The 23,206-nt window shown below is 43.8% G+C and overlaps 1 protein-coding gene across 2 annotated transcripts in view; it reads left to right on the top strand.

The window, feature by feature from the left end:
• Nucleotides 1-20,258, top strand: part of SEPSECS (Sep (O-phosphoserine) tRNA:Sec (selenocysteine) tRNA synthase) — a 41,631-nt gene extending 21,373 nt beyond the window's left edge. The window contains exons 7-12 of one of the 2 annotated variants that reach the window (XM_081876366.1): nt 5,052-5,181; nt 5,303-5,394; nt 15,398-15,491; nt 16,082-16,172; nt 18,363-18,390; nt 19,166-20,258. In XM_081876366.1, coding sequence (XP_081732492.1) covers nt 5,052-5,181; nt 5,303-5,394; nt 15,398-15,491; nt 16,082-16,172; nt 18,363-18,390; nt 19,166-19,237 — 507 coding nt within the window. In that variant the 3' untranslated portion in view covers nt 19,238-20,258. Of the gene's footprint in view, nt 1-5,051; nt 5,182-5,302; nt 5,395-15,397; nt 15,492-16,081; nt 16,173-18,362 lie in introns of both variants that reach the window. The other variant, XM_081876365.1, reaches the window with a different exon arrangement.
• Nucleotides 20,259-23,206: the final 2,948 nt, after the last annotated feature.

The following is a 23,206-nucleotide window of genomic DNA, read 5'->3' as shown; positions in this document are numbered from 1 at the left end:
CTGGGGTGTGTGATGATAATAATACCGACATGAGAGATATTTTGTAAAGATATATGCATGTCTTAAAAGACTGAAAAGGTGCTATATAAATACTAGGTGTTTATTATTGTTGTTTATTAATGTGATTCCTGCATATGAATTGGCACCCATCTAATTTTTCTAAACCAACAGGCAGCTTAGCCCACAAATCAGTTAACCCAATATTAAGGCCATTTCGAGCTCTCGGATATGGTTTCCCCAATTTGGGGGCTTTTGCCACCAGTACTTCTTCGTGCAAAACAACGTCACTGTTTGTGAAACTTCCTTTGTTGCAAAATTTGAGCTCCTTTAAATTGTTCAGCTGCTCAGATTTGCCGCTGTTGTCTCTATGTGATTGCGCTGATGTATAGGTTATGGATATGCAGCCAGAAGCAGCAGATTGAGTTAACACCTGCCCTTTAGCAGCATGTGATGGAGATGCCTGCTGAGGCAGGAGTCTTGTGCCCCTTTCCAACTGCCTATCTTGAGTATGAGTATAAATACTGTGGAACTTTTCTGCATCAGTAGTCCTTGTCTAGCCATCTGGCTAGCCAGTTTTCATAAGCTTTCTGCTTTCTTGATCTCCCCCCTCCCTCCATTTGGGGGTGACCCCTATGTTAAGATAGGCCAGACTTCTTGGGATTTTAGGAATGTGGCTTAGATGGTTGCTGAAATCTGTTTGTTAAAGGTATTTTAATGGCATACGTAGTTATGGAAACTGAACTTTTAAAAAGCTGCATTTGGAAAGATGCAATTCTTGGTGACAGCAGTCACGAAATTAAAAGGCGCCTGCTTCTTGGGAGAAAAGCAATGACAAACCTAGACAGCATCTTAAAAAGCAGAGAGATCACCTTGCCAACAAAGGACCGTATAGTTAAAGCTATGGTTTTCCCAGTAGTGATGTATGGAAGTGAGAGCTGGATCATAAAGAAGGCTGATCGACGAAGAATTGATGCTTTTGAATTATGGTGCTGGAGGAGACTCTTGAGAGTCCCATGGACTGCAAGAAGATCAAACCTATCCATTCTTAAGGAAATCAGCCCTGAGTGCTCACTGGAAGGACAGATCCTGAAGCTGAGGCTCCAATACTTTGGCCACCTCATGAAAAGAGAAGACTCCCTGGAAAAGACCCTGATGTTGGGAAAGATGGAGGGCACAAGGAGAAGGGGATGACAGAGGATGAGATGGTTGGACAGTGTTCTCGAAGCTACCAGCATGAGTTTGACCAAACTGCGGGAGGCAGTGGAAGACAGGTGTGCCTGGCGTGCTCTGGTCCATGGCGTCACGAAGGGTCGGACACGACCAAACAACAACAACAACAATTCTTGTCCTGTGGCCGATAAAGGCATACGGCAAAACAAGGAATGCAAGTATTTGAAGTGGGGAATTCACGTTGGTGTGGGGTCTGTTTCCCTATATCCCTTATGTCACAGCACCCATGACACCTTCCTTCCCTAACTGTTCAACATACACTGATATTAACCTACTCCAGCTGCTGGCATTAGATTCTGTTGGATGGGAAAACAAGCTAGCACCAACACACGCAGAACAAAACTAAATTAATACCAACAAGATAAGGGTTGTGGGAATTTGCTTTGGGGTAGGCATGTACCCTCAGGCGTGGATCCTGATTTGCAAAACATGGTTTGGGGCGGGGCGGTCTTACGGCAGCTGCACCACATAGAACTGAGTGGGGTGGGGGGAATTTTGATGTGCCAAGCCAGAAAATTCCAGAGATAAAGAATTATCTAATGAAAGAACTTGAAGATGAGAGACCTCTGTAACACAGACTTGTTATTAAATTGCCTGAGGAAGGTAAGATCTGGCGCTGGGGAACCAGGTGGGGCTTGCGCCCACCCTATCTTTTTTCCCCTCAGGCCTTGAACGCCAGAAATGAGATGCGTGTAAAGACAGTAGTGTGGCAGACAATGAACAAGCAATAGGCCGGACAGTCACCACTCTTCCCATCCTCACAAACATATTTTCAGAGCTGGCTGTAGCCAAATTAACATTTGTATTGTGGAAAGCTCCACTGTTACATAGGAACGCTGAGATCAAAATGTGAAGAACAATTTAACTTTCTACATCACCTGTAATGGAAATAATAAATCACTTCTAATGATAGCCTTGTCAAGAAAATACTGAGTAGCACAATTGGTCCATTAGTCCACTGGGTTGCACACTGCTTTCTGTTTTGCTCCTGTTTGTTTATGATTTATGTTAAGACATTCAAAGGGATCACTTTTACTTATATTTTTATATGTTTTCTGCTTTGCATTGGGAAAACGGATCTGCTCTGCTGATGGGGGATGCACAATTTATAGTAAACGTGGGTTCTTGGGGTGGTAGTCAACTAAGTTGTACTCAGAGTTGACCTATTAAAATTAATATATAACTTAGTTGTGCTCATTAATCACAATGGATCTACAATGGTACCTTGGTTTGCATACGTCTTGGTTTGCATAAGTTTTGGATTACAAACATGTCAAACCCGGAAGTGCATGTCCCAGTTTGCAACCTTTTTTTGGATTACACCCCATTTTTTTGGATTAAGAACTTTTTTGTTTTGTTTTGTTTTGTTTTTTGAGGCTCCATTGGCGAAAGCGTGTCTTGGGTTGCAACCTGTTTTGGTTTACAAACAGACCTCCAGAACAGATTATGGTTGTAAACGAAGGTACCACTGTATTCAAAATAGAGCTGAATGTCACTCTAAAGCTCAATCTAGGCAGGGTGGTAGTGTTGGTAGATGGTTGACCACACCTGGGAAATAAGTGTTCAGACCTTTTTGAATAGATTTCCACTCCTTGAGGGTCAAATTCACAGACTGGAGGTGCTGTTAGATGCAGCACTGGATGGCTCTGTGTGCAATTCTACGTACAATTCAAAGGACTGGCTTTACCATAATCTATAAAGCCCTGTGTAGCTTGGGATCAACTCTGAAACAATGCATCCCCTGATGCTATCTGAGATGGTCGTTGTCCTGAGTTCTCCCACCAGATGAAGAAAAGGAGGTGGGGAACAGGAGGACAGGTCCTTTTCTGTGTTGGCACCCTGCTTGTGGAGCACACACCATCGGACTGCACACTTGGTGCCTATAATGAGTTTTTGGCACTAAGGTGGTGGTGGTGGACAACATGTTTATCTGCACAGATGTTTTAACTTAGCATATGTTGTTCTGTTGTTTTATTCCTTACTGATTTTAGGATCTTAGCTGGATTATTTTATTCTGCTGCTGTTCTATCTTAGCATGTTTTCTATTCTTAAAATGCCAGCCGCCTCCTAAGTCTCCTTGGTTAGGTGGGCTAGAAATATGTTAATGTAAATAAATCTTTCTGTTAAAAGACTCATGCTTCCTAAGCAGTTCAGCGTGAGAATGCAGATTAATTTAGTGACCCTCCAACTGTAAATTGAGATATGCATTTGTGATCTTACAGAAAGGTCTCTTAGTGAACAGGAATTTTGTGGCTAAAACCTCATGGCACGTTTTGGAGAAGAGTGGTGTTGCAAGAGACCCGTCCTGTGGTTTTAATCTCTATTGTTTAACATGGTTTTCCAAAACAGTTTTAACAAGGAACAAAGGAGCCCCTGTAAAGAAACCTGGGCACAATCTACCAGACACTTCTCCTGTATCAAGCTCCATTGACGTGAATGGGAATTGTGCAAGACCCTGATAAGAGACTTAGCTGCCTTTGGTTCTTTCCCTCCCTCAACTGTCACTGAGCAGGAGTCATTTTATCAGGATACTGCGGAGGCCGAGGAGGGAAGTGGGCCATTCTCAGTGTCAGTTCAGTTCAGCTGACAACATACCATAGCTGTCAATCGTCCCTTATTTGGCAGGAAACTCCCTTATCCCAGCGCCATGTCCCTCTGCTGTCCCTCATTGATGATGTCCCTTAAATTTCCTGGGTTTCAAAGGAAGAGCTCCTCTCCCTCCCTCCCTGCCGGCCAGGGAGGAGGGAGGCTCCAACTGTGTTGCTTGGCTGCGTTGCTCACCCAATAAGGAGTCTTAAGAACGACTGGGGGTGGAGCTTGCATGCCTTGTGCCGATCAAATCGGCCGCGTTGCCTGGGGACTTGCCTTTGCTCAGCGCTTCCCAGCGGAGAGGTGACGGTGGTTTTCCTTGCTGCATCCCCTTTGCCAGGTTGCTGCTCTGTGGGAACCACAGCTTGAGGCTTTGTTTGGCTGCTGGCTGGGCTTTCTGCCTTTGGCTCGAAGGGGCTCAGAAGCTGAACAAAACTTTAGTTTATGGTTGCCAGCAATTTTGATTTTAATTCATTTTAATCCATTTTTATAATGTTTTATAATGTTGTACTGTTTTAGTGTTGTTAGCCGCCCTGAGCCCGGCTTCGGCTGGGGAGGGCGGGATATAAATAAAATTTATTATTATTATTATTATTATTATTATTCTCTGAAAATCCCTTATTCTGGCTGCTGATCCCTTATTTCCGAGGCTGCTGGTCCCTTATTTCTGAGGCTGCTGGTCCCTTATTTTCAAATCTGTAAGTTTACAGCTATGCAACACACTTATTTTTGGCTCCTCCTCTCCCAGAACTATTTCCCTTCCAACTGGTCATTCTAAAAAACTTCAAGACGTTTAAGAACAAATGCCTGAGTTTCCTTTCTTTCCTCCTCCTTCCCTATCTCTTTTTCTTTTGGAGGCAGACTGTCATTTTTAGTGAGCTGTCTGGGAGCCTTTGCAGCTAAAGAGTTGCTTTAAATAAATATGTGCCAAGAAGGACTGACAATTCTAATTTTCCTGGTAGGCTGTACTGATGCTTAGTGGCTTTGACTAATACTTTGTTCATCCGCCTACTGGGTTTATTTATCTTTTAATTAGCCGGCAAAAGAGAACCATAAAACAAATATAAAACAGATCAAAGACATCAGAAACTAAAGCAATTATCGTAGCAACAGTAAAAATGCAAAAAGCAGTAGATATAAAATCAGTTAAAACTGGGTTTTTAAAAGACCAACTCCTTGTTTATCACATAGGTTAAGGATAGGTCATCTTGGTTCTGTGTCTGTCTTTTTAGGGAGCACGAAGAGGTCGAATTGATGCGTTTGTGCAAAGTTTGGACAAAAACTTCATGGTTCCAGTAGGTGGTGCTATCATTGCTGGCTTCAGTGACTCCTTCATACAGGAGATCAGCAAAATGTACCCAGGTATATAGTTTTTAAATGGATTTTTCTTCAGGAAACAACCCTGAAAGAAACTCAAATAGCTTATTCTCCCCAATGAGAAAAGAAATGATTTATATCTTATTTCTCTCTTCCCCACCCCCAGGAAGAGCATCAGCCTCTCCTTCATTAGATGTTCTCATTACATTGCTGACCTTGGGCACAAAGGGGTATCAACAGCTGCTAAAAGAAAGAAAGGTAATATTTCAAAATTAACTGATGGCAAAGTACATCTTAAGTTGTAATAAACATGTAACCAACATTTTTGGAGCCTCAGCTGCAGTGGGCACATGAAGCTTTCTTGTTTGGCCTGTAGCTATGTCTTTGTTGTTGTTTTTAAATGGACTGACAACCAAGGCTCTGTTTTCTCAGTACCTTGGATCCCGAACACCTTGCTAGTCGAACGTTTTGGCTCCTGAACGCCGCAAACCCAGAAGTGAGTGTTCCAGTTTGCGAGCGTTCTTTGGAACATGAACATCCGACGTAGCTTCTGATTGGCTGCAGGAGCTTCCTGCAGCCGATTGGAAGCCGTGCCTTGGTTTCCGAATGTTTAGGAAGTCGAACGGACTTCCGGAACAGATTCCGTTCGACTTCCGAGGTACCACTGGATGTGCCATATTTCCACAGTGGGCTGGTATGCATGCAAAGTTCATCCATAGTTCAGCACTACATGGATGAGTCTCAGTGAGGCTGGGTCACTCCCCCCCCCTCTTCTTTCTTTCTCCCATGTACAAACCAGGAATGCTCAAACCAGGAATCTTGACTTACAACGAACAATGGTAGCTTGCCAATCAAACCAACTTCAGGTCATGGGTTATGAAAGAAACTCAAAAAGCTTATTCTCTCCAATGAGAAAAGAAGTGATTCATATCTTATTTCTCTCTTCCCCACCCCCAGGAAGCACATCAGCCTCTCCTCCAGCTTGTTTAGCAAATGGTTGTTTGTCCTAAACCAAGATTCCTTGTTGTGAGTCGAGGCCCCGCTCCCCGCTTTGTGATGAAATAAGGCACATGGACACAAGTAATTTAGGTTAATGGGCTAAAAAAGGCCACAACTTTATTGGTTACAGAATGTGAGTGGTAATGGCTTAGGCACTGGATCCAAACCGAGTATACTTGTCTCCTGCCCACTCTGTAGGGAGTCACACAAGGGTTAACAACCTATAGGGGGAGATTGCAAATCAACTGGAAGCTTCCCCCTAGAGTCAGTAGGGTCATGCCATGGCCCTAGCCACTACCTGGGCATCGGACAGGAATCACGACCACCGGATTCCTTTAATGGAATACCCTTCAAGCTGAGGGGTAGGTGATGGCCACAACCTCCCCTCCAACACATAACACATTTTCCAGTGCCTATTTGCCAAACCTTACAAAGTTGTGACAATTTGCTACGAGGTAGGCGCTGTGGGTTAAACCACAGAGCCTAGGGCTTGCCGATCAGAAGGTCGGCGGTTCGAATCCCTGCTACGGGGTGAACTCCCGTTGCTCGGTCACTGCTCCTGCCAACCTAGCAGTTTGGAAGCACGTCAAAGTGCAAGTAGATAAATAGGTACCGCTCTGGCGGGAAGGTAAACAGCGTTTCCGTGTGCTGCTCTGGTTCGCCAGAAGTGGCTTAGTCATGCTGGCCTCATGACCCGGAAGCTGTACGCCGGCTCCCTCGGCCAGTAAAGCGAGATGAGCGCCGCAACCCCAGAGTCGGCCACGACTGGACCTAATGGTCAGGGGTCCCTTTACCTTTACCTGAAATAAGGATGGAGCTATGTAGAGGCATTGGCTGGCTTCACTGTTTTTCTCGCATCATGATTGTTGCCGGCATCTGCTCTTGTGATTCGCTGGCCCCTGCAGGAGGCAGGGGAGAGCTGTGCCAGCAGAGTTAACGGGGGCTGCAAGAACCGAGAAATGGCTTCACAGTTTTTCCCACGTAGTGATTTTTGCATAGCACACAAACACAAATGCATATCATGACTCGGGTTATATTGCCAGGTCAAAAATTATGAAACAGAAATTATATAGACTTCAAAGCGGGTTTGGACGATAGATCACCCTGCCCTTCTGAAGTCTGCCATGAGAGCCTGGTGCTTTGCTTAGGCTTGCCCATGTAATTCTAAGTCATGGTTTAGCATTACATTCTGACCAACCTGGTGCCTTCCATCCTGGAAGCTGCAGGTTGGTCTGCATGAGTCACAACCTTTAAAGCCCTATATGGCCTTGGACCCTCGTACCTACAGGACCGCCTCTCCTGGTATGTCCCACGGAGGATCTTACGGTCTTCAGATAAAAACGTCTTGGAGTTCCCGGGCCACAGGGAGGTTAGGCTGGCCTCGACCAGAGCCAGGGCTTTTTCGGCTCTGGCCCCGATCTGGTGGAACGCTCTGTCACAAGAGACTAGGGCGCTGTGGGACTTGACATCTTTCTGCAGGGCCTGCAAGACAGAGCTGTTCCACCAGGCCTTTGGCCGAGGCACAGTCTGACCCCCTCCTTTGGTAATCCTCATAGAACGCTAGCCCAATGGTTGCCATTAATTTGATTCTGAATTGATTTTAGAATGAATTGATTTTAGAATGTATTTCAATTAATTGATTGTGATTTTATGTAAATTGTGTTACTTTTACTGTTGTTAGCCTCTCTGAGCCTGGCTTCGGCTGGGGAGGGCGGGATATAAATATTTTTTTGTATTATTATTATTTTTTATTATTTATTTATTTATTTATTTATTTAGGCTGTGGGTGCAGTGGTGGTCTTGCCAACCCACTGAGCCCTTCCATTCTGTCTGGGGTTTGAATTATGGTCTTAGACTATAATAGCTAAGACATACCCAAGACCACCCAATACGATTTTTCTGATAATCGGATTACCTAGCCCTCTAATTTCAAATTTGCAAGTATCTTTTTCCCACGCTTGCCTTGATTTGCTGTCACCCTGGTTTATCTGCATTAAGTGCCTGGCTGCAACCTCAAATGAAACTGTGTGCTGGGTCTGCGTGAGACCGTTGGGAAAAGAGAGCTGGATGTGAATGCAGCATGCAGTGGACATGTCTCGATCACAACATGTTTGGGGAATGGGACCATGCATCAAAAACTGCAAGCAACCACCCAACACTTCCCTGCCAGAAATGATGAGAGTAATTCAGGAACGTCCCTGCAAACCACCACCAAGTCTTGCAGTTGAGATGCCATCACCTTGTGATGAATGAGGCTGCAACAAGGCCTAATAAGATCAATAGGGGATGATTTCCCTTATTGATTCCTAGCTAAAAATAATCAAACAGGTCCACAAGCACAGTCTCAGTGCAACAACCAGCCCTGCGCAGGGGGAAAAGAATTGTGAGTGTTGTGATGCACTTGAAGTTACAGAGGGACTATTTGGTCAACAACCCATTAATCACACCCACAACCTCTTTAAACTCTAGGAAACACAAAAACGACAATTGGAAGTACAGTTTTAATTTGGCATTCCTTCTGTGTGTCTCGTTCGTAATAGAATCTCCTAAATTTGTTCCTAACTTTGTAAAATTACTAAGACGAGACCCAGCTATATGCGTGTCGCTGCCCTTTCTTGAACTGCAACACTTCAGAGAGTGTGTTTGCATGTGGGAAAGGGTGCTTAATAGAGTGGTTCTCAAGCATTGGGATTTTTTAAAGGGTCTGTTCTGGGAGTATTTGTAGGCTAACAAAACTTGGGACATCAAAATGCAACTGGGACCTAGAGGAAGAAGAAGAAAACAAAATGGTAGCCAGATTATATTTGCAAGGTTTCCTCTGCTTTAACTGAAGTGCATTTGTGGAAATCTGACTAATCTCTAATAATTGACCTGAATTGGCAGTACATCAGCAAATACTATATCATTGCTTTCCCCCACTCTAGCGTGATGTGGGAGATCTTCTGATTTGCTGATGTAAGGGATTCTTGACAAATGCATGTTACTTCAGTTCTCGCATCTCTGAACTCTTGAATATTTAATATATTATTTTATTGTTTTGCAAGCTTAGAGCTATTCTCGTGTTAGGCAGAAACAAAGTGACTCGCTGCTACCTAAAATAGAAGCCTCTCTAATTCATGCCTAAGACGCCTGTGCCATTGTGTTTTGTGCCGCTTTGTGTAAGCAAAACAAAAAAATTCCAACCTGTGGCCTGCAGACAAATGGTTGAACGTGACATGTGGTGCTGCCTCCTCATTTTCTGCTGCAATAAGAATGTCAAGATATACTGTGTCTAGGTCGGTAGTTTCTTAGCAGCGCATGTCACAAGATATACGGTAAATAAGTGTAATGGTTCTAGGGGGTTGCTCGTGCATAAGTCATCCCCACACCTGGCTGAGTCACCTGGGTGAACCATTTCTGTCCGGACGGCTGTCTCAATCGCTGGCAGAATCCGTCAGTGGGCGTTTCTTGAACTTCTTCCAGCAAAGTTCTTTGACGCCCAGTCGCCTCCTACTCTCCCTGCGCGGAAGTCTTCTGCGCAGGGAGGGTGTAGGCAGAGGAGGACCCGTGCTCTCCCCGCTGGTCCCCGGTGAGGAGTCCAGGAGCCTTCTCTCCGATTCCCCCATCTGCCCCCCTTCTCCACTGGTGCTACGCTGATTTCCTTCCTCACCAGGTGGGCTGCCTCTCTCCCTACTGGGACCCTCTCCGGCATCCCTCTGGAGCCTTCCCTCCGCATCTGGCTCCAATGGCAGTTCCCTGACAATAAGATAAGAGCCATGTGAATCTAGAGTACCCCACATGCATGCATATACGAAGGAAGCCACTCTCTACATCACTGCATGATTCACTGCTTTGATCCTAACTCCTCCCAAAGTGTGTGTGTGTGTGTGTTGGGATGTGAGGAAAGCTGATGTCAATTCTGCTGTGACCGCATCAGATGGGATGGGATCTGTCAGTCACTCCTGCTGAAAACGCATGGCAGATTTCGCCACCATACTCAAGAGGAGGCTGCCTATTTCTTCTCTGCATGAGTCATTGTACAGAGTTTGCTTCCTTCGAGCCAGGAGGCCCAGGCAGATCAGTGACTCGTGTTGAAGAAGCAGGGAGGGAAAGCTCCTGCAAGGGCAATATGTTCTTACTCTTACATGTTAAAGGTAGTCAGAGAAGAGGGAAATATACCCAATCTTTAATACAGAAATGTTGAAACTAGTCTGGCCAGAAATCTGAGGAGCCGCGGTCTAGGTACCAGCAGGAACAGCTAATTTGTAATTGTTCCAGGAAAGTCCCATAGTGGCACCTTGGCATGAAATGAAGTGAAATTCCTAATAATTCTTCACAAATATACTATTATCATTTAAAAATGAAAACAATTGTACTGTTCCAATCCACATACACACAGGTTTCAAAAGTCAGTCTATATGTCTACAAAGTTGAGGGTTAGATTCATAGTATCGGTACTTAGGGACGCGGGTGGCGCTGTGGGTAAAACCTCAGTGCCTAGGACTTGCCGATTGCATGGTCGGCGGTTCGAATCCCCGCGGCGGTGTGCGCTCCCGTCATTTGGTCCCAGCGCCTGCCAACCTAGCAGTTCGAAAGCACCTTCGGGTGCAAGTTGATAAATAGGGACCGCTTACCAGCGGGAAGGTAAACGGCGTTCCGTGTGCTGCGCTGGCTCACCAGAGCAGCTTTGTCACGCTGGCCACACGCTGGCTCCCGGCCTCTAGAGTGAGAGGAGCGCACAACCCTAGAGTCTGGCAAGACTGGCCCGTACGGGCAGGGGTACCTTTACCTTTACCTTATCGGTACTTAGGGTTGTATTGAATGTAGAGCTGTGGCTAAGGTTCTGTCAGCATAAGGATTTTGCTTGTGCAATGGACCTTTCTCCTCACACCATCCCAAAAAACTATTCTGTTCTGGTGTTTTCTCAAACCTTCCAAAGAATATCTGGGGACAGCATAGAGTGCACTTGAAGAGAGGAGGAAGAAAGTCCCATTGCACTAGCAGGAATTAATGTGCCGGCTTCTGCCAGTGCAGCGGGTCAACTGAATATGGACCACAGATACTAAGGATCATTTTGAATTGCCGGGAACCACAAATAATTTGGCTTTGGTAGATGACAAAGCTCAATGAAGACCATGTATCTTTAAAAATGATTAATATGTCACTCATTTGTTATTGCTTTAGTTAATATAACGAATAAAGAATTAGATGCTAACAATTTTGGTGAAGAAGCAAATCTAAGCAACTCAACCATATATTTTCACTGAAAAAGTGGTTCTGCTCCATAAGCATTATTTTCTAAATGTTGTGAATCAGTTTCTTGTTTCAGATTCGTTGTAGAAATAAGAACTATCACCTTGCTTTTCTTTTTTGTTTAGTATACTTTGAATGTGTGTGTTCCTGAATGGTAAAATTTAATAGTGGTGGTTTATTGCCTTTTGCTCTGTGAAAGCTGAGGCACAGCTATTATGTTCTCAGCAGGAGCTATTTATAGCTTGACATTGAGTGCTCTTTTCTATATTGGTTCCACTACACCTACTCAAAAAAAGAAGCCAGGCTATTAAAAAAAAAATCAGAATAATTTTCTCCCTTTTCTTGCCTTATCCTCATGTCAAATCTTATTGCAGGTTATTTGAGCTCGCATCAATAAAGAGCCTAGCCAGTGTCTTGCAGAGGGAAGGTTAATCTCTGCAGCAGAACCTGATAGCTCGGCCCAGATTCCTCCTCCCTCTGCATGACGCAAAGGAAAATGTTTCATGCTCTCCACCTCCGTGAGCGATAAATGGATCCATGACAGCCTTTTGCAAGGCCAGAGAAAGTACTGGAGGCTTTCAGTGCTTTTGTAATACCTTTGACAAATAAACAGGCTGCCTAGGGGCTAGGGAGTGTTTGCCCTAAGGCAGCACCCATCCCCGAAAATGGCAATCTATCCTTCTCCCATCCTAGTTATAACCACCCATTAAGCTCCACTACTGAACAGATAGTTGAATGCAGGTATTGCTAGCCCACCTAGCCTTACCCACTGTACTGCACTGCCTATCTTAGTAGTTTCATGCAACTCTTGTGCAATGGAGGAGCTGTGTAGTGCTTTTCGGCAGGCTTTTCTATCAGTAATCTGTCTTGTCTGGTTGAGATGGCGCAGGATCCAAACTCCCCACTTGTCTGTGTGGAATAGTCCTTTCACACCTGCACAGGTGGAGAAAGATCATTTCCTTCCAGCAGCCACTATTATGGTAATGGTGGGGCTATACTTGAAAAGGAAGTAGAAAATACCCTATGGGTAAAAGTAAGGTGCCTATGCATTGCACTTTGGATTCCAACCATTCATTTGCTGGGCGTTTTTTTCAAGCTCCACTTAAGATTTTGGAAAGTCTAGATAGATGAAACACTAAACCATGTCCACTATTAAGCTCGAGTGAATGATTACAGATGAAAGAAAAAGAAAACCTCACATGTCTAGGGAATTTCCATGCACACAAATCAAGCACAGGCCAAACAGCGCTGCTCCAGAAGCTTATTATATATTAAAATGTATGCCACTTTATGAAACCTTCAGGCCCCATAAAGCAGTATGCAATTTTATTAAAAAATGGAACAAGCGCACCATAATTGAAAGGATCAGTACAATTAAACTGCAATCAGCAGAAAAGCCGCATGACATGTAACCATGCAGAGAAAACAAGTTAATTTAGACCAGTGCTTTTTTTCTTGGGGGGGACGCAGGGGTACGCATACCCCTAAACATTTTGTGAATCTAAGTTTAGCCTCATTGAGGGGCAGTATTTCAATGAGTAGGAAATGAGAGTGCCCCTAAACATTTTTTAAGGAAAAAAGCACTGATTTAGACTAGAGGCCCACCTGTCTTGAAAAGGTTAGTGGCAAAGAGGTTAGACCTGCCTCTCAAGAGATCAATTTCCAGAATCTAAGGGTCACAAAAGCAAAGGCACTTACCTGCCACCCAGAGTTTAGATCATGGGTAGGCAAACTAAGGCCTGGGGGCTGGATCCGGCCCAATCGCCTTCTAAATCCGGCCCGTGGACAGTCTGGGAATCAGTGTGTTTTTACATGAGTAGAATGTGTGCTTTTATTTAGAATGCATCTCTGGGTTATTTGTGGGACAAAGGAATTCGTGTTTTGTTTTGTTTTTCCAAAATAGAGTCTGGCTCCCCACAAGGTCTGAGGGACAGTGGACCAGCCCCCTGCTGAAAAAGTTTGCTGACCCCTGCACTAAACCATGGTTGGCATTATGAACATGCACCAGGCACAAGACTCTGGCTCTCTAATCTTGGCATATGGGGAAAGGAGGAAGGCAAAGAGAAAACATTGGATTTTGTGGATAGGCAAACTTTGCCACAGAAAGCGATTAGAAGTTTCTAATCTTGGCACGAAAAAGGAATGGAAAGGGGAGGGGGAAGTAGGTGACCCCAAAGCTCATTCTCATACTGCCAAACCATGGCTTCTCCGTACATCAGAGTAGCATATGGTTCTGTTCTAACAAAGCGTCAGCAAAATGCTCCTGAAAATAACTCACTCAACATGTCTACTCACTTGAACTGTGTAACTTGGGGGACACACACACACATTTGAGAGATCTGTTTTCTTTTCTGTGAAAACTGCAATTTGTGAATATCTCTGGGTTACTGGTTATTGAAATCCATACTCAGTTATACTCGTTTAAGAGCTGTGGATATGCCACACATTTTGGAGGTAACTTTTTTTTGTTTTTTCCCTCAAACGCTGCTGATCTAGCATAAAGCATTGTTTTACTTGGCTTTTTAATCTAATCTCTTCATTTCCCCCATTGGAAATTTAGCTGGCATTTTAGTGCTTAAGTTGTTCAATACTCTTCTAGTATGATAAGATCCTTTTGTGTCTTGAGTTAAATATAGCACTTGCAATGTAGAAAAATCAATGGAATTTGGTTACATTTCTCTTAAGTAAAACTTGTGTTTGGAGTCCTCGTAAATTCTTCACAGAGTAGCCAGATTTTCTAATAGAGGTTAGATATGGATTTGGCCTCACAAAAACTATTGCCGAATACATGGCACTACTAATTTATTGTATGGTAAACTGCTTAGTTAGCTGCTTGTAAGATCTAGATGCGTATTAAAATGGGGGGGGGGGGAATAATTCTGAAAGGCAGATCATTTAATAAATCACGGGTGTTTACTGTTTCGTTCCCCCTTGTTTCACCATGTCACTTCAGTCAGCCAGCCACAATTAATTAATAGCTTTAACGTCCTGGTTTTAAATTAGCTGGTTTTACTGCTGCAAAAAGCTCCTAAAAGCTCGGCTCTGAAAGCTGCTTTGTTTGGGCTTCCTAGTGGTAGTCTTGCTTGGGGGATTAGCCAAGGGGTGAAGATTTCTGCCAAATCCACTATCCATGGCGTGTATATTGTTCCTTGGCTTTTGTGAGGAGTTGGACATGGGTTGCTCTTCAGTGCTCATAATGTTGGATCTGTGAGAGGTAGCTGGTCTAATCCCTGCCCTGCCTCCGAAACTTTTCCTGCCACTACACTGTCTGAGAAATTAATTTGATTTGAACTCAGGGCTCATCCAGACTTCATTTTGTGCTGCGTTTCTGGGCACAGGTCTGTGTCCTAGAGGTGGTTTTTTTTTCTTTCTAGTCCTGGTGCTTTCCCCAGGAAAATCCGTGTTTTGCTGCTGAATCGGAGCAAACAGCAATTGGGTTTTCTGCCATTTGCTCAGATTCAGTGGTAAAACACAGATTTCCCAGGGGGGAAAGCACCTACTTTGGGATACAAGCTTTATCTGGGCCCAACTAAGTTTCCCTGGTCTTTGGTTACATCCTTCCAGCTGGTCCTTGTAAAATAATGATAATTTAATAATTTATTATTTATACCCCGCCCACCTGGCTGAGTTTCCCCGGCCACTCTGGGCAGCTCCCAATCAAGTGTTAAAAACAATGCAGCATTAAATATTAAAAACTAATAATAATAATAATAATAATTCCTGTAAAAAGATGCAGGAAAACACTGCTGTTGGTTTCCTCAATGCTGTTTGATTAGCCAGCAGCGCCTGGTCTTTGTTGACCTCAAACCTGCTTGCTTCTGCTTTTGTTTTAACGGATTAATCTAAATATTAAGTAGGAAATACTTGGCGGCAAACTTGAAGACACAAATTTCCAGTGAAGAATAGCAAAAAAAAAAAGAAAAGAAAAGAAAAGAAAAGAAAAGAAAAGAAAAGAAAAGAAAAGAAAAGAAAAGAAAAGAAAAGAAAAAGAAAGAACTAAAAGCAGTTGATCCCCCTTCTCTCCCCCTAGGAAATGTTTTCTTACCTTTCGGTGAATGTGAAGAAATTAGCGGAAGCTTACAACGAGAGACTGCTGGAAACACCTCACAACCCCATCTCCTTAGGTAATTAGGGTGTTGCGGGATGGTTGCATCTGCAGAGAAGAATAGATATCTGTGCTGTAATAAAACAGAGGGTGATTATATCATGGCAAATGTGGTTTGTGACTTTCACTTCTGAACTGTCCAGGGAAGGTTTTGTTGTTGTTGTTAATGGGAATTACAGTGGTATCTCGGGTTACAGACGCTTCAGGTTACAGACTCCGCTAACCCAGAAATAGTACCTCGGGTTAAGAACTTTGCTTCAGGGTGAGAACAGAAATAGCGCAGCAGCGGCGCAGTGGGAGGCCCCATTAGCTAAAGTGGTACCTCAGGTTAAGAACAGTTTCAGGTTAAGAACGGACCTCCGGAACAAATAAAGTTCTTAACCCGAGGTACTGTATAGAAATGTTTAAAATAAATAAATAGGCTGATTCCCCCCCCCCATATGAATGGGACGCTTAGGCATCTCTCTCTCTCTCTCTCTCTCTCTCTCTCTCTCTCTCTCTCACACACACACACACACACACACACACTTTCCCAAAACTTTCTACTAATGTTTGCTGTAGAAAGGAATTATTATAAATTACAGTAACCTTGTTAACTTGTATTTTCAGCTATGTCACTCAGAGAGCTAGATAAACAAAGTGGGACAGCTGTCACGCAGCTTGGATCTATGCTTTTCACCAGACAAGTGTCTGGCGCAAGGTAAGTACTTCCGTTAACGTCTCAGATTCAAAAACGCATTGAAGCAAATTTTCTGGGTGCAAGCCGCACTTCAGTTGGAGCCAGTTTCAAAATTGACCCAAAAGATATGCAGTGTTTGGCAGGACAGAGCTTGCATGCAACTTGGTTCTGTGCATGTTGACTCTGAAGCAAATCCCACTGATTTCAGTGGCACTCGCTCCCAGGTGAGGGCAGCTGGAACCCAAACCTCCCTTATGTGGGGCGTTGGTAGTATCCGGCCTGCAGAAAATCGCAAAGTGTGGCATTCCAAGGGCAGGGCTGAGCTGGCCCTGGATCAACTGGATCCCAAGTTGGTCTCACAGCCAATGACTGCCAGCATTGGTGGTTGAGAGTCTGGATTGGGCCCTTATATAATAATAATAATAATAATTTATTATTTGTACCCCGCCCATCTGGCTGGGTTTCCCCAGCCACTCTGGGCGGCTTCCAACAGAGATAAAAAATACACTAAAATGTCACATATTAAAAACTTCCCTGAACAGGTTTCCCTGAACAGCAAAAGGTTTGCTTTCCTTTTGTTGTTGTTTAGTCGCGTCCAACTCTTTGTGACCCCATGGACCAGAGCACGCCAGGCACTCCTGTCTTCCACTGCCTCCCGCAGTTTGGTCAGTCATGCTGGTAGCTTCGAGAACACTGTCCAACCATCTCATCCTCTGTCGTCCCCTTCTCCTTGTGCCCTCCATCTTTCCCAACATCAGGGTCTTTTCCAGGGAGTCTTCTCTTCTCATCAGGTGGCCAAAGTATTGGAGCCTCAGCTTCACGATCTGTCCTTCCAGTGAGCACTCAGGGCTGATTTCCTTCAGAATGGAGAGGTTTGATCTTCTTGCAGTCCATGGGACTCTCAAGAGTCTCCTCCAGCACCATAATTCAAAAGCATCAATTCTTCGGCGATCAGCCTTCTTTATGGTCCAGCTCTCACTTCCATACATCACTACTGGGAAAACCATAGCTTTAACTATACGGACCTTTGTTGGCAAGGTGATGTCTCTGCTTTTTAAGATGCTGTCTAGGTTTGTCATCGCTTTTCTCCCAAGAAGCAGGCATCTTTTAATTTCGTGACTGCTGTCACCATCTGCAGTGATCATGGAGCCCAAGAAAGTAAAATCTCTCACTGCCTCCATTTCTTCCCCTTCTGATTGCCAGGAGGTGATGGGACCAGTGGCCATGATCTTCGTGTGTTTTTTTGATGTTGAGCTTCAGACCATATTTTGCGCTCTCCTCTTTCACCCTCATTGAAAGGTTCTTTAATTCCTCCTCACTTTCTGCCATCAAGGGTGTGTCATCTGCATATCTGAGGTTGTTGATATTTCTTCCAGCCATCTTAACTCCGGCTTGGGATTCATCAAGCCCAGCCTTTTGCATGATGAATTCTGCATATAAGTTAAATAAGCAGGGAGACAATATACAGTCTTGTCATACTCCTTTCCCAATTTTGAACCAATCAATTGTTCCATATCCAGTTTTAACTGTAGGTTCTTGTCCCACATAGAGATTTCTCAGGAGACAGATGAGGTGAACTTTAAGAACTTGCCATAGTTTGCTGTGGTCGACACAGTCAAATGCTTTTGTGTAGTCAATGAAGCAGACGTAGATGTCTTTCTGGAACTCTCTAGCTTTCTCCATAATCCAGCGCATGTTTGCAATTTGGTCTTCTGGTTCCTCTGGCCCTTCGAAATCCAGCTTGCACTTCTGGGAGTTCTTGGTCCACATAAGGCTTAAGCCTGCCTTGTAGAATTTTAAGCATAACCTTGCTAGCATGTGAAATGAGTGCAATTGTGCGGTAGTTGGAGCATTCTTTGGCACTGCCCTTCTTTGGGATTGGGATGTAGACTGATCTTCTCCAATCCTCTGGCCACTGCTGAGTTTTCCAAATTTGCTGGCATATTGAGTGTAGCACCTTAACAGCATCCTCTTTTAAAATTTTAAATAGTTCAGCTGGAATATCATCACTTCCACTGGCCTTGTTATTAGCAGTGCTTTCTAAGGCCCATTTGACTTCACTCTCCAGGATGTCTGGCTCAGGATGTCTGGCTCTTTCCTTTAAGTCACCATAATTACCCCTGAAAAGTTCAACAAGTTAGGTTGTTCTGTGTTTTATTTCTAGGTGTATTTCTGTATGTAACTTTTTTTCCTTTCCCCCTCCCCTTTCAGGGTTGTTCCCCTTGGGTCTCAGCAAACGGTGAGTGGTTACACTTTCAAAGGCTTCATGGCCCATACAAACAAATACCACTGTGCCTACCTCAATGCTGCTTCAGCCATTGGAATGACGAAAGAAGATGTTGATGTGTTCTTGAAAAGACTTGATAAGTGCTTGAAGGCTCTAAGCAAAGGGAAGAACGATGAAAAAGGTTCCCCAGCACTGAATGAAGAAGTGGCCTCCGGTATGGAAAAGTGCAATTTAGTCGAAGAAGATGACCGAAAATAGCTTAAGGAAGATTCTTCCCAACTTAGGATGTTCAGCATTTATATCAGGGCCATGTCATGCAACCTGCAGTACAATTAATGGGGGGGAAATAACCAAAATGTTAAGTGATGCAGGACACATTCCTGTGATGCATTAATTCCATTTAAATGAATGGGAGGTGTTCAAGTGCGCCATTGGTGCTGTTGTGCAGCTCCCATTCATTTCAGTGGGTCTTGCACTTTCCTTTTTATGTTTACACATTCGCATTTCCTTGTGAATGATAAATATTGGAGCATGGCTTTATTTTCACCTAAGAAACCAGTTCATTGGTTAGGGAGTTTTCCTTTCTGTATAACACAGGTTATTCAGTGAAACAGGTTATTCTCTACCTTACGAGCTCCATTTTGCATGTGAGCGAAAAAGGAAAGGGATTTCATTTTTAATTCATCCATAGTCCAATAGGCTTTTCTTTTCTTTTTGAATCAACAGACCTCTTACAGATGGAAGCTTTATGGGTTCCCCTGTGATGGTGCCTTGCGTTCTGTTTTAGAGTTCAGGAGAGGCCAGCATGATGTGCAGAGATTGTTGGACTCCCAACTCAGATCAGCCACAGCCAGCATAGTCAACGGTCAGGGACATGGGAGTTGTACAACAACATCTGGAGGATGCCATATTTACTACCACTGCTGTAGTGCCTCGAAAGGGGGACCATTTCTGAGCTGATTTTAATATGTTATTATGCATTGCTGCTTTCCGGGTATTGGATTCCATATTATGACAGTAACACCAAAACGCAATTCTGAAGTCCAGAGTTATCGTCAGAGTCAGCTAGCATTCCTTCCACTTCTGGGTTGGCCCCTAGCATTATAGCACTGCCTACGGTCAGCGAATTTAGAAGGTTATCTCAAGTGGTGTGAGATTCAGGCAGAAGGAAATGGTAGCCATGGAAGTTGGGTATAAATCTACCCTTTATGTGCTAAAGAATACATGGCAGTAGCTATTCTTGCTTGTAATCCTGTAACAGTACACTACGACTGTAGTATATGTGTGATTGCCATTTATGCATAACGGAGCCAGGATACTCAGTGACTGATTCATAACTGTTGCAGCAACAGTACTGAGTTATTGTGCTATTCGCACGTGGGATGCAATGTTTGTTTCTTGTTCTCTCTCTTGTGTCGGGAAAAGTCATCTAGATAACATTTATGTGTTACGCATCTGTATTTTGCGGTCTGGGCATTCAAACTTGGTTATATGGGATGTTATGACATACATAACTACACTCTACCTTATTTGCTGCAACCTTCCTGTTCCATTTTCACTCACACAGCACCCTTAGATGAGTTTTAAAGTGAAGCATCAACTTTATTATAAGGGAAGCAAGGTAAAAGATGGTGTAGTTCTGCCAGTGAGAACAAGACAACTTCAAAGGTCGCCCACGCACAAGACTCAATACAAGGTTATTATGCATGCTGCAGAACCTCTGAATTCTTTAGACTTAAGAGCTTTAATTCAAATAATTGAGTTTGATTTGTAACGGGTTGCTGTAGACATAAGTAATTGCTATCAGTGGATGTTCTCAGGTAAATTTAGGTGGGCGCTCTGGTCATCTTAATTGAATAAATTATAAGTTTTTCCTTGGTTTTTTGTGGTGAATGCTTTCTACCCCTCACATTGCCACCCACCAAAACTCACTTTTCCCCAATTTGTGTATCATTTGTGAGAGGATGACTCAAAAGACCTCTTCATTTATGGGTGCAATATCACCATTTCAATTGAGAATCCCGTGCTTAGGGCTGGTGTGCAGCTTTTATGGTAATGTGATAGCTCTTTTATATAAAGTCTCCCACGAGGCAGCTTTCACCATCGTGGAAGCTGATGACATTATGTGACAGCTCACGCTAATTGTGCAATTTTCTTAAGTAGGCAAATTCCCTTTAAGGCTATGAGCATTTAGGAACTTCAAGCTTCCCTGCTATTTATATATTCATTTATTGGAGTTATATTCCACCTTTCCATCGGGCAGCTCAAGGAAGTGTACATGGTTCTCCTCTTCCTCATTTCATCTCCACAACAACCCTGAAAGGTAGGTTAGGCTGAGAGGCACGGACTGGTCACCCAGTAAACTTCTTGGCTGAGTGGAGATTTGAACACTGGTCTCCTAGGCCCTAGTCTGACACTCATCCACTACACCACGCTGCTCTTTAAGCTAGATAGAGCAATATTCCCCAACCTGGGGGGCCTTCAGATATTTGGGAATTAAGCTCCCATTAGCCCTGATTTTTGGCTGTTCCAGCTGGTCCTGATGGGAACTGTGGGGTTATAAAAAAGATGACTGGTGTGGAGAGCTGGAACAACTCCTGGAAAACGTTGGTTCTCCCACCGAAGCTGATAAATGGTTGGGTTAAATTCATGGAGGATAGTTGCATCTATAAATAATCAAATTGCCAGGTGTTTTATTCTTCATGCCGTGCTTAGGAGCTTTCCAGAGACATCCGATGGCTAGCCATAGTTGGCAATGAGTGAGTTGGGTAGATCTCAATCTGCTCAAGCAAGGTGATTCTTATTGTCCCTAACCTAATGCACCACTCCCAACCCTATGCCACCTGAACTGTGTCAGATTGCCAGGGCTGGCTCCAGCAGTAGCAGATGATTGCTTGTGTTGCTGCTGTATACTGGGGTACAGAAGTGGAGATGTGAGGTCAGCAAATGGCAAATGCGTCAGCCCTTCTGGATAGATCCTACATATTTATTTATTTTTTCATAAAATTTATATACCACTTGGTTGTGGACCAAAACTTAAGAGCGGTTTACAAAAGGTAAAACTGGGGGAAATTTACAACCCTACTTTGAAATATACAAAAGTTAAAATACAAACCAACAGCTCAACTTTCTAAGCATGTGGGTCGGCTTGTCTACACAGGAAACTTTTTTATCAGGTGCCTAAAAGGCTGCAGTGAAGACACCTGTTTGATCTCAAGAGGCAGAGTGCAGGTGCTGCCACACAAAACAATCGAATTCTTACAAATGCAGAACGGGTATTATGTGGCGCTTGTAGGAGTGCCAGTTCTGCCAATAAAAGTGGCCAAGTAGCTACGTGTAGGTCAAGGCGATTTCATAGGTAAACTGGTCCCAGCTTGTTAAGGGCTTATATACTAATAGTAACACCTTGAACTTGGCCCAGTAGCAAATCAAGCAGTGCAGATCTCTGAGCACAGATGTTCTATGTTGAAAAGGCCTTACCATTGTCAGCAATTGTGCTGCAGCATTCTGCACTAACTGCAGCTTCCAGTTCAAGTGTGAGGGAATCCCCACATAGAGTGCATTGCAGTAATCTAGTTTTGAAATGACCAACGCATGATCTACTGTGGCAAGGCTTTCCTGGTCCAGGAATGGCCACAGATGTCAAACCAGCCGCAACTGGTAAAACGCATTAATGTCCCTACATTCACAAATGTGAGTCCTCATAGTCCCAAGGATTATTGGTCATAAGGAGGGTGTTGACTGGTGTAACTCCTCCTAGCTAGGGTGGTGTATGTGATGTGATTCCTGGGAGCTTTGGGAGGAGTAGCACCTGAAAACCTCAATTTCCATCTTTATAAAACAAATTTCTAGTCCTTTATAGCTATGTAAAGGTTAGCACTTATAATAAAGTAGGTGCCTTAATGGAAGTGATGTATGGAAGTGAAAGCTGGACCATAAAGAAGGCTGATCGCCGAAGAATTTATGCTTTTGAATTATGGTCTGAAGGAGCCTCTTGAGAGTCCCATGGACTACAAGAAGATCAAACCTATCCATTCTTAAGGAAATCAGCCCTGAGTGCTCACTGGAAGGACAGATCCTGAAGCTGAGGCTCCAATACTTTGGCCACCTGATGAGAAGAGAAGACTCCCTGGAAAAGACCCTGATGTTGGGAAAGATGGAGGGCACAAGGAGAAGGGGACGACAGAGGACGAGATGGTTGGATAGTGTTCTCGAAGCTACCAGCATGAGTTTGACCAAACTGTGGGAGGCAGTGGAAGACAGAAGTGCCTGGCATGCTCTGGTCCATGGGGTCACAAAGAGTCGGGCACGACTAAACGATTAAACAACAACAAAAGGTGCCTTAAACCTGTTAAGCTCTCTTAGGAGATCAAACAACAAAAGCAGTTCCTCGCTGCAGGTTTACAATCTAAAAGGTATGGCACAAAAGAAATGAGAAAGGAATTGGAAAGCAAGCAAATTTAAGCCCCCATTCCTAAAGTTACATTAATTGTTTTTAGGCTACCAGCAGCTCTGTGTGTATGTGGGGGTGCTTTTAGTTGGGATCGCAGTATGGGAGGAAAGGGTTAAGTGTTCTACAGTTCTAATGAAAATAGTGTCCCCCTCGTGCCTGATGAAGATATATTCAGTGTTGCATCTACTTTTGTCCCTATACTGAATAGAAAACCTGGGAATGCAAGGTTTATTCTATGCAAAAAATAATAAAAATGTGCCAACATCTTTCTGGTTTTGGGAAGTTGCTGCAGCACAGAACATTGAGAAGAAATAAAAACCTACCAAATGCAGCGAGCAGCCTTGTGTCAAGGAAGCAAAAAAAGGCTGCAAATGT

The sequence above is a fragment of the Podarcis erhardii genome, assembly GCF_964252035.2.
Source record: "Podarcis erhardii genome assembly, chromosome: 9".
NCBI classification, from domain to species: domain Eukaryota; kingdom Metazoa; phylum Chordata; class Lepidosauria; order Squamata; family Lacertidae; genus Podarcis; species Podarcis erhardii.
Note: the sequence above shows the minus strand (reverse complement) of the source record. Positions and strands in the feature narration are given on the sequence as shown.